Source organism: Triticum dicoccoides, chromosome 5B, assembly GCF_002162155.2.
Source record: "Triticum dicoccoides isolate Atlit2015 ecotype Zavitan chromosome 5B, WEW_v2.0, whole genome shotgun sequence".
Lineage (NCBI taxonomy): Eukaryota > Viridiplantae > Streptophyta > Magnoliopsida > Poales > Poaceae > Triticum > Triticum dicoccoides.
The window spans coordinates 704386174-704398008 of NC_041389.1; the positions used below are offsets into that span (position 1 = coordinate 704386174).

Sequence of the window (11835 nt, forward strand, 5' to 3'; positions counted from 1 at the left end):
TCAGGGGCGGCGGATCTCGTACAACCTGGCATCCTTTGATAAAAATGCTTCAAAGAGAGAGGGTGAGAAAGGAGAAGAAGACCAAGTCAATTTTCATACGTGGCGGTTTTTCCCTGCCAACTCAGCCTGACAAGTTGGCTGGGCTGATTAGTGATGTCATCAAATCGCTTAGCATTGTACCGTCGGCGTTTTTTGCCACTGTCATTTTCTCGGTGCGGTGCAAAGTGTTACGTTTTGTAGGTGGTTTTATGAAAGTCATGACGCGAAAGTGATGGTTCTATGCATTTTGCTCTCTCCAATCTGACTTGTACTCGGAAATGTAGGAGATCATCTGTAGCATTACGAATAAGTGACAGTGTTGAACCAAACATCTCAAATTAAACTACGATTCGAATCTGACTGATACGTGTCAATTCAACGCCGGATTGCCGATTGGTGCGTACGTACGGCGACTCGTTCATGTGGCCAGCGCACGTACTGCTAATTCGAAGAAATGTAGTCCCGTTCGTACGTACGTGGCCGAGTGGCAGTCGAAGACGGTCTTGGCCCGCCCCTAATTCCAAATGGAGACCGTACGTCACTGCAGGACATGTCTGTCTATATATACGTACGCACCCACCCAACTCCATACCATCAGATCGATCGTCTCTTCCTTCTCCGGCCAAGGCGCCTCCTCACTCAAAGTCAAAGCGCTTGGTCTTTCTTGGATCAAGAGAGATCAACGATGTATTCCGTTGAGCGAGCAATGGCCAAAGCCGCCGCGTCCCTTCTCCCGGGTCTTCTCCCGATCCCGCCCACCAAGCCCCGCCTCATCATCCTGCCGGCTTCCTTCGCCTCCAAGCCCAACCCCAAGCCCGGCCGCGCCGACTCCGTCGAGAGGTGGGACGCGCACAAGAAGGACAAGAAGCCCACGAGCCCAGCCTCGTCGTGCTCCAGCAGCTCAAGTGTTGGCCAAGCCTCCTCCTGCCTGCGTTGGGACATAAACAAGCACATCTCCGGCAGCAGCTGCATGTCATCGTCGTCAAGCCGGCAAAGCAGCACGAGCTCTGGCGGGGCGTCGCCGTGCGGGAGGAGGGATAGCAACAAGCAGCTGCCTCCCAGCCGCACCACCTCCGCTGATCGCTGGGACACACACAAGAAGCCTCTCCCGGCACAAGCTAGCGCAGAGATCTGGATGAGCGACAAGGACAAGGAGCAGGAGGACGACAAAACGGCCACGGTTCTGAAACCGACAGTGCCACGCATAGGCCCCATGTTCTCTGGCCCGAGCTTCCTCGCCTCGCCTGACCCGAGCATGCTTCCAATGCCGACCTTCTTTCGCTCGCGGAACCCGGGAGTGCTTCCCGTACAAGCCTTCTAGGGTTACATTACCTACTACTCCTAGTCGCTCGGTCGCACTGCTTATTTGTATTCCACATACAATCTGTAACTAGTGTGTACTATTGATTAATTGAGGCTGCAGTGTGCATCTTTCGATCATTTTGAGTTCATGCATATATATACGTAGCAGCATTTGAGCGTATTGTACTCTAAAGTTCAAGATCATTTGTTGTTTGTTTGTCTTCTCTGATCAGCGCTGTTAATTACAGTAGCATCATGTGTTCTTAACATACACTAAATCCCGGCGATGCACCCAAACATCCTCGAAGCTCATGCATGCACTCAAAAAGGTCGAGAAAAGAAAAATACTCCCCTCCGTAAACTAATATAGGAGTATTAGTTTACAGAGGGAGTAATCAACAAGCTATCAAGTGTTTCGGCACGTGACAGTGGGAGACCGGTAATTTGGCTAGTACGTTTAGCATGCACGCTTAGGTTACATACATAACGTACAACATGATTTGAGTTCAGTCAGTCGGGCGTTGACACTGCAGATACAAGTGAAGTGAAAGCACGACGTGTACGTACGTGCATGCAAATATGCAATGCAGTTCAAATGGAGCAGCCTAGCAAAGCAGTCCACGGGGAACGGGAACGGGATGTATTTCCATTTCCATTTTCAGCTCGTACACGTAAGAGTACATGTTTGAACAGTCAAGTACCCGCAAAAAAAAAAAAGGTACACACACACACACACAAAAGACCAATCAGTACGCGTGTTATCACCAAGGCCCATTATACTCTCCCACTAATTTGGGCCACAGCAAGAGACCCAGCCGACTGCTTGCGGCCCACCGCGCGCCCGATGGCTTCTGTCCGCCTGGACAGCGGGGGGAGTAAAACAGAAGCTAGTTCGTTTAGTCCCACATCGGCCAGCGAGGGAGAAACGAACCGGTTTATAAGCGTGAGCGCGGCAGCAGACTCGTCCCTTCGGGGACATCCGATAAAATTGGAACGATACAGAGAAGATTAGCATGGCCCCTGCGCAAGGATGACACGCACAAATCGAGAAATGGTCCAAATTTTTTTAACATTTCGCGCGCGGGTCCCCGGAGGCCTTCTTTTCTAGCCTTCGCCTTGTACCGCGCTTCTTATAGAAAGGTCCTCGATGTTTTCATTCTCTGCCACAAGTGTCCTCACCGCTGCCATTCTTAGCTTGAAGCCACCGGCCTATCCTCATGTGTACTGCTCTTCTCTCTTACAGAAAGGTCCTTGCATTTTGCATTTCCAACCATAGAACTGCCATTTCAAACATGGAGCCACAGGAATAACGTTTTGGACCTTCAAATCTCCCCAAACACAATAATAAATTAATAATAATAACAACGTTTTGGGTTGTGAGTGATGCTCTCACTCTGGCGTATTTCATTTTATCTGATGACCTTCAAAACATATACAGAGACGCAGCAGAACCGTATCACATTTAAGCGAGAGAAAAACGACGGTGTTCTTTCAGGGAGAAAATAAAAAATCCAACGATGTATTCACATAGGTCAGGGCCAGCCGTCAAAAGAGAGCAGGATGTCAAGAGAGCTATATTTAGTTATTGTCACTTGTCAGGATCAGGCACAATACACTACTACTCCCTCCGTCCCAAAATTCTTGTCTTAAATTTGTCTTGATACGGATGTATCTAACACTAGAACGTGACTAGATAAATCCGTATCTAGACAAATCTAAGACAAGAATTTTGGGACGGAGGGAGTACATTTTAGCAGTTGCCAGCACCATCAAGGTCAGCCATGTCACATTGCCACATTCCTGCCGGTCTCTATGCAGGCGAAAGAATCAAACCGCATGCCCAGCCTTGTGCTGACACGCGCTCTCATCATGCCGCCTCGCCTCAGATGTTAGATGGATGAAGCTAACACATCCTAGTGTGAGGGCCGACGCCAACTGGCAGCTTCCCGGACCCCTCTGTACATCTCATCATCAGGAACCTGCAGCATTAGATGGAAACCCATTAAAGAACGGACGACTCGGCAAGCACCTCGAAATAGGCCAGACTCTTCACATGTGCCAGGGAGGAAGAATGTCTCCCGATCAAAACAGACATACTAGTTTCCAACTAATAATTCGTGCCAATCGTGCTTTTATATGTAAAAAACCTGAAAGTTGAATCACTGAAAATACACAGCATGTACTATGCGCTAATGGTTCGCGAGCAATCTGTTGCTATTTGTGACAAAAAATAATAAGGTAATACGATAGCAAAGTTCAAGAAATGGCTGGATTAATGACGTGCAGGTCTGCCCATTCTCAACGCTAAGTTCTGTATCTTCTGATGAGCCTGCTGCGATTAAGAATTGTGATGCTCTTATGATTAACGGCTAATCAAGTAGGAACGCGTCCTTGTTTAAGACGGCATTAACAATTTGGGTTACTAGTATTATTACTGTAATAAACGCATAGCATTATCATCTTTCAGTTTGGATGTATCAACCTTCAAATATCAAGTTTCCTAATGTTAACTACAAGTACATAAGTCCCCCGCAAAAAAACAAAACAGTACATAAGTCCACAATCTACACGTATGTGCTTTGAAAGGTGGTTCACACGTTAAAGTGCTATGGTGAAGTTCTTGCTGAAAGCACAGCTATGTGCTCGATTGGCTTATTATCAAAATATCTGTCGACTCATGAAAAAGATTCAACAGCAGCAGAGAACTGGAAAAGGGATTAATTCAAAGTGCTGGTGAATTTTCTTTATCAAATTTTGTCAAGTTTTGCTCATCAAAGTCTGAAGTGTTCCATTCCGATGCTGGATTATCTCTGAGTTAGAGCTCAGTAACACAAAAGGAGAAAATTTAGTGAGAGATAAACCTGAAATCATTCTCCTGTTCTAGCATTCAAGATGTCCGCCTGCCATAAGGCACTTGATCATCCTACATTGCTTATGATGCATCAGCACATATGCATATCACTACAATTTCATAACAAGGCTTGACTCACGCAAACCCTCTGAAAAAATACTAGACAGATGTAAAGTACCCATTCACCTGATATATAGTCGGATACACCCACTCGACTCCCCTAGATTGCTCTGCGGATGGCATGTGTTGGCCAAACTGTCCATTATGTAGAAACCAGTAAAAGATTTTCCTTGGTTGCACATGGTAAAAAAAATGCAAATGAAATGTGGTCATGTAGTGTAGCTGAAAGAAAAACCTGCAATGTGTGGCCTGGATGCAGCTGGTCACCATAATGATTTGGATGGCTAGATTGCACCCCATAACGGCTCTCAAATGATACCTCATTAGCATTAACTTCTTCCTGGAAGTTATACGGTTAAAATAAGGTCATTGTCAAGATTCTCATATCTGATAAGGAATTTAATAACCAAATATTGATGATAGACACTACCATAAGATCATCAACGCCATGTGCTCTGACATGAGTACCAAGGTTGGAGGCAGTTGAAGAAGAATGTAAAGCACCCTTCTGGCTTACATCCGAAGATACCAGTAAAGACTCCTGCCACACAACAATTTAAACTTGATTAGCACCAACAGCAGATCAAATGGAATGAGTCAATGAATAATCTATGAATAAGGAGGCACCTTGTTTCCACATTGATTTGACACAGACTCCACGCTTATCTCTTTACTCCTCTTGGGAGGACGGCCACGGCGTTTTTTGGCTGGACCCCCCTCAGATGAACCAGGCTGTGCATGGCTATCACCATTCACGACAACTGCGCGTTCAGGAGGTGACATTTTCTGCTCCAACTCGCGGCACAAATTATCATCAAGAAGGGTCCTTTTCATGTCGCTTATTAGTTTTAATGCATGCTGATACTTGTCATCTGAAACCATTCCAATCTCAACAAGACGGAGGCACTGCAAGGAAATATGATCATAACGCTCAACATGATTACTTGCTACTAAAGGATCCTTGAGTGGATTATCCAGAGCATGCAGCTGCTTAAAATCACTCCTCCACCTGTTAAGTACATAGCAAGGGGGGATATCATACACTTGCTGCCATTTAAGCACCGATAACGCATGCCGACAAACAATTCCACTAAACTGAAATAGGCCACAGTTACATTCCATCCTGTTGGTCTCCATACAGTGAACAACCTCATACTTTCTAGTCACTAATCCTGTGCCTTGTTCAGCTAAGTCAATAACTACAAAAGAAGATGGCGATACTTGTTGAACTTGGCAATCCAGGGTTGATTTTAGCTCATCCTGGAATTTCACAAACATGTTCATGGTGTACAGTTTGGATATCTGCTCTTCCATAGGGAACTTTGATACAAGAACCCTGCCGCTGGTTAATGACTCGAAATCATCCTGTTGCTCCATTTTGTACTTGTACTGTACAAGAATCATGTAGTTGCTAAGGAACGACACCAATGTGGTTTCATGGCTCACTGAACCATCAAAGAACGCACCTGGGCTTTCCCGGTGGTTAACAGACAGTCCAGCCCAGAAGGCATCTTTCAGGAAGGAAGGCACCCACAAGTGTCGATTTTCATACAGAAAGATGACCCATTCATTATCCTGAAGGCTAAACCTATTGATCAAGTTCTTCCATCTTGTCTCAAACTGATCATCCTTCAAGGAACCATATATTACTGCCTCCATTTGGACTTTTATTGACTCATATTCTGGCAACTCTCCTAACTTTTCAGCAATACTTCTCACTATATGCCAATCACTTATCCTATGGCGTGTTTTGGGAAACACTTCTCGAACCGCAGCTTTTATCGCCACAGACTCATCCGTAATCATTGCGCCTGGCAGCCTTCCCTTCATACAAGTTAGCCATGCTTTGAACAGCCATAGGAGGCTCTCTGTACTCTCATCCGAAAGCAAGCCACACCCTAACAAAACAAGCTGACCATGATGGTTCACCCCGAGAAATAAAACCAGGGGCACATTGAACTTACTCCTCAAGCAGGTGGTATCAACCCAAATAGCGTCACTAAAATACTGGTATGCTTCCCTGGATCTTGAATCGGCCCAAAGAACGCTCCTCAGGTGACCCTCCACATAGAAATCCATGACATAGAAGAAGTTTGGCTGCTTGGCCTGCATCTCAGCAAAGAAGCAATTGATGGCCTGAACATCACCGTCCCTGATCTTTAGCCGCCCCCAGTCATCAAACATCGGGGGGGCCTCGACGTCGCCCCCGGAGGTGGCGCATTCGCCTCTGGCAGCCCTCACCACCAGGTCCTTGCTCATCCCGCTGGGCAGCGTCTTGTAGCACCTGAGGAATCGCGCGGCGGAGGGGTTCAGCGGGTGGTTGTGCTCGAGGCTGACGTCGGTAAGGTGCAGCATGCCGTCCCCCCAGAGCCTGGCGACGACGGTGGCCTGGCAGTTGGTCTTGGCGGTGGGCCTGGCCTGGTAGCAGGCGTCCTCCTTGCCGTTCCCCCACCTGTTGCAGACGAGCAGGAGGCGGCGGCAGAGGCCGGCCTTAGTGAAGGAGGACTTCTTGACGCAGACGCCGAAGCCGGTGCGCAGGGCGTAGCGCTTGTAGAAGTTGAGCACCTCCTCGTACGACTTGAACACCATCCCGTCCCTCGGCGTCCGGTCGTCCCCGTACGGCGGCGCCCGGTCGGCGGCCGCGTCCAGCTCCACGCTCGCCGCCGCCGCCGCCTCCACCATGGCGGCCAGCTCCTTGCTGCCCGGCGAGGCGTCCTCCGCGTCGTCGTCGTCCTGGTTGCCGCCGAAGGCCAGCTCTCCCTCCCCCGGAATCAGGTCCGCCATCGCGGCGAGCCCCTTGCTGCCGGGCGAGACCGGGGCCGGCCCTAGGCTATCCGTGGGGCGGCAATACTGAGCTTGAGCTTGTGTGGAAGCTAGTCGGTGGCGAGCCGGGGGGCGGGGACGAGCTGGACGGCGGCGAGACGGGGTGGACGGGTCCGGCGGCGTCGATCTGCTGGCGTAGGAGCTCGATAAGACGAGGACGGCGGCAGAGCACGTGTCCGTGGACGGGGCGAGAAACGGCGGAGGGGGCGGGGATGGGAGGTGGGAGGCGACGGCGACGGCGGCGGCGGCGGCGGCGGCGGCGGTGGGGATGGGAGATGGGAGGCGACGGCTGCGGCGGCGGGGAAACCTAGGCGCACGGGAGAGAGGCAACGCAACGCTTCGAGCCAGCAGAGTGTGGTGGCAGGCGGAGGTAATTTCTCAACAAATTAGGGGCATTTCTGGAAGGGGAGTGTACTCTTGGCAATGGACGGCCGCCGATCATTCCTAGGACCCGCGTCCGCCGTCCGATGGGCACCGTGCATCCAATCCAACGACACGGGTTTAGACTACATATATAAACTCTGTTCCATCTCTCTCCCTCGCCCTGGCCGCCGACCTAACCAGACTTTATGGTGAGTGGTCGACTCGTCGTCGTCTTCGTCGATCAATGGCAAGGAGCGTCCTCCAACGAGGCTTCCGATTTGACGAGGCTTACATAGGTCAATACCTCCGATGTCTCCGTGATGTGCCAATCTCGTCCGCCGTCGATAATTCTGATGTTGGGCTCATCCTTGTTGTTCCATCTTCCTCTACCGATGGCTCCTTCCACACACATGATCTCCCTCGATATCTTCATGGACGCACCCCCTCCTCCCCTCTTTGGCTTCCTTAGCTCCCACCGACAACTCCATCCACACTTTGTATTGATAATGACGAGAAATTAACTAATATGAATATGTGCTACACATCTGGTCTAGTGTTGAATGAGGGAGGAAATGAAATAAGCACGGGATGATAAGTCATTAAACTCTATTTAATTATGTACTAAGCAACTAAACTAGCACTAAACAAACATGGAAGCACTAGCAATCAGACTACTGATAGCTAGACTCCTATCAGACCAGCCCACAACCATTGGATTAGAGAAATTTGGGTCGTTGATTAGCTAGCAGTTTCCTCTGCGGTAGTAATTACTTCCTATATATATGGGAGCCCATGATTTCTGTTTGCTTCTTATAACTCCAACCTAAAATCAAGGGAAGATAAGATTTACCTTATTTATTCTCTAGTTTTCTGCTTTTATTTCTCTTATTTTTAGGGAATTTTATTTAACGAAATATTTCCATCACTTATAAATTTGCTTCCAGTGCACTCAAATTTGCTTCCGTCGAACAAAATATTGTGTATAATCTAACAAAAAAATCACTTGATGCAATGAAAATTTTGTTTCCGACGATTAGAGAATTTGGTTCAAGCGAGGCTGAACTTTGCTTCGATCAAATAGTTTGTTTTAATATCAGCATAGCAAAATCTAGCTCAAAATTATTTCGATGTGACAAAAAAAATGCCTAGCGTATGTTTTTATATATTTTTGCACCTGGAGAAATGTGCTTCCTGTATTACTGAAATTTTCTTACGGATTATAGATTCGACTTGACAGAGACTCGTGTCTAATGTAACAATTTATTTGTTTCTAGTCACATGAATACTATGTTTCATCTGACTAGAGAACTTGCTTTCTTGGCAGCATCGAGATGTTTTCAATGTGACAATGGTACAATGTTATTATTCATGATTAGTGGGCAACATTAGAGTGGTTCATATACTATATTAATATGATATGCTCTACAAATTTGCTTCCATCTACTAGAAAGTAGGATTTGGTACATGCTTCACATATTAACCACTATGATGACAATGGTTGATAACAAAGCGGCAAGCGACATGGATGACGAAGGCTCCCATGGCAGAGTCATGGTGGTTGGTGGCAAGACTAGATCCGGCAAGCGGGGGAGAAGAACATGATGGCCACACACAGCTCAACGAGGTCAACCTCGACAGGAAGGAATCCCTTAAGAAAAGCTCCAGCCCCCACCTCTATTGTTGCACCTAGTGCTGTAGGCATCTGCTCGGGGTCGCATGCCAGACCACTTGATAGCACCCTGCATGTCGCCTCCTTGGACATCGCATACAACGCTATGCTGTTGATCTGTCTCACCATGGGTGTCAAACAACGTGCAGAATTTGGTAAGGAAAGAGATGGGAGCAGGGGGTCCAAACCTTGGTAACTTCGGCAGGGATGGATGCGAGGAGGAATACGAGTGGCGGTTCGGTGCGTCCGCAACAGGAGAGGGGAGGATGTGTTCAGCGGTTGTGGGGGTCGGATGCACTAGCAGCAGGTGTAGCCGGCGGAGAGAACCAAGGTGGCGTCTCGGCGGTGAGGTACGCAAGAGAGAGGAAGGAGAAACGGACGAGATTTTTGGGATAGACAGGGAAAGGAGAGAGTTATGGGGGTGGGTTAGAGCTGGGTGCGTGGTATTCGGGCGCTTTGAATCGATTTTTTCAATGTGCTCTTGACTGTGTGATGGTGTGCTTGGTCTGGCGTTTGCTTTTCATCAGACGTATGATAACAAGTGTTTCCCAAACAAAATGCTACACACATATTCCGTCGAGAAAAAACAATACTACATGCATAACACATGGACACATATATGAAGAATAGAAGTAGAACTTAATGAACATTGAAACATTAGTGCCATGTGTTCTTGTGGTGAAACCGTTGATATGGCCTCTTTGAAACACACGATATAAATATAAGAAGCACACCATGGTAGTAGTTGACGAAAGCTTGGACTAAAAATTAGTATGAAGCATGTCTCGTACTTGTTGGAAGCATGATTTATGGAATGAGAAGAAAATATTGTCTATGGCAACAATACTAATGTGCTATCACCACTTATCAGCATACATGGTAGTAATAGGATCTCTGGTTTTGGATCTAAAGTGAATATCAATGGCACATTTAAAAGCACACACAATTAAGGAATGTTTGTTTTGGAAACCTCGAAGGGTGTGGGCCACAGTTTGAGGGGGAGGAACACACACATACATCCCTTCAGTAAATCCTGATCTAGTGGTCACACACTGGACCAGTGGGTTGCTATTCTAATCCCTATTACTCACCCTGACTTTGTATTCTTCTGGTTTTAGGCTTCAACCCCAGGTCTCAAAGATGCTAACAAAGTCCAAAAGAACCGCGCGTGCCTATTAGCGGGTCTAAACTATGTTGAACAATATATAAATAAGGTAATAGAGTTGTGTATACCTGTTTCATATATGATTTTAATAATTAACTTATTAAAACATAAATCTTGTCAAGTTGGGTTGGTTTCGAAAGAAGATGTCGTTGAGATGAGTACAAAGTTTAGGCATGTCCAACTTTTTTTAGGGATGGCGTATAATTCAAATGAACAACACTAACCATAACAATACATACCCTTTTTCCTCGATCGTCAAGGTCATGGATTTGGATCGATTTCGGTTTTACGGGCTTCATACGTTGTTAAGAAAAGTACTCGGCATTGAAAAGCTTATGTAACTTTCAATTATAAATGCATATGCATGTTATGTATCACATGCTTTTAATATAAAAGTACATATCACACATGTACCTGGCTAACTACTTACCCCCTAAGATTATCAAGAATGGCAATTTGGAAAAAGTTGAACACCACCAACAAGCGGGGCCGAAAGTGAATTTGAGGGCAAACTACTACTTGACACTTATGTTACCATGGATCTGAGTATAGACTATTAATTCATTAACACTTAGTACCCAGAAATATCTATTTAGTTGCACCTATACTCATAGTCTTAAGCTACATATATCTCTAGCAAGTTATTTGCTAGACTCATACACTCCAAAAGCTTTCTACCAAGTTATACTGGCATATAGCGATATCATGGAAATGATATGTATACAACTGCATTATAATACATCAACAACATAAAATAAATGCTTGGAATAAAACATTGGTTTTGTCAAATTATGGTCGTGCCCCTGTAACAGAAGTTATTTCTTAAACAAGCAAAATTTAATAACACAAAAAAATTGTATCGGAAAACAGTTTGAGTTTAGCACTAGAAATATATTTGTAATGATAATTTTTGGGCTTTTACTCTCACTATTTATGTACAAAAAGTTGTATAGATGGCAGGCGAGGTGGCTTATCCCTAGGTTAAAACGTTTAGTATATATAGATAGCAAGTACACTTTGGGCTCACCCTTTGGTCCATAAACAGTGCTACAAAAAACTCCTTTTAGGTCAAGATTTGTTATCTCACATGAAAAAAATTAGTACCATATAAACTTATGGGGCATGGATTGCCCAACGGAGACGTTTTATTGAGAGAGAGAGAGAGAGAGAGAGAGAGAGAGAGAGAGAGAGAGAGAGAGATTGTTGATGCTGCCACGAGTGAAAGAGAAATAGAAAAATGTGGCTGGACTGGACAACTGAGGGGACCCACATATCAATAACATTGCTTGATTTTTGTATCTCATTAAACCATGAAGAAAAATAAGTCAAAATCACTATAGATAACTAAGAGTTGGCTTTGAATCTCATTTTAGTTTTTTTAATGGAGTTTAAGGATCAAAGATATCGACTGGAGGGGTGAATAGGCGACTATTTTTTCTAAATCCGGGCAACATTAGAGAAGTGCAGATAAAGTATGTTATCTATGCAATTGAGTGTAGCACC

At 46.0% G+C, this 11835-nt stretch overlaps 1 protein-coding gene and 1 non-coding gene across 2 annotated transcripts; one reads left to right on the forward strand and one right to left on the reverse strand.

The window, feature by feature from the left end:
- The first annotated feature begins 2304 nt into the window (after window positions 1-2304).
- On the forward strand, window positions 2305-2407 carry LOC119313169. The gene has a single exon (XR_005151552.1). It is a non-coding gene; the product is annotated as a U6 spliceosomal RNA (small nuclear RNA).
- A 673-nt stretch (window positions 2408-3080) lies between these two features.
- LOC119312801 (protein FAR1-RELATED SEQUENCE 6-like) lies at window positions 3081-7458 on the reverse strand. Its single transcript, XM_037588565.1, has 6 exons — window positions 4940-7458; window positions 4743-4853; window positions 4548-4652; window positions 4379-4447; window positions 4203-4264; window positions 3081-3320 (listed from the first exon to the last, which is right to left on the reverse strand). The coding sequence occupies exons 1-5, from the start codon at window positions 7094-7096 to the stop codon at window positions 4229-4231; spliced, it is 2478 nt and encodes an 825-aa protein (XP_037444462.1). The 5' UTR covers window positions 7097-7458; the 3' UTR covers window positions 3081-3320; window positions 4203-4228.
- Window positions 7459-11835: the final 4377 nt, after the last annotated feature.

What these genes read in the sequence shown, in the direction of transcription:
- LOC119312801 (XM_037588565.1), bottom strand. Translation starts at nt 7,096, where the DNA reads ATGGCGGACCTGATTCCGGGGGAGGGAGAGCTGGCCTTCGGCGGCAAC. An exon ending in ATCCAGGCCACACATTGCAG is followed by an intron (nt 4,448 to 4,547) that starts GTTTTTCTTTCA and finishes CATAATGGACAG; the next exon opens with TTTGGCCAACACATGCCATC. An exon ending in TGTATCCGACTATATATCAG is followed by an intron (nt 4,265 to 4,378) that starts GTGAATGGGTAC and finishes TAAGCAATGTAG; the next exon opens with GATGATCAAGTGCCTTATGG.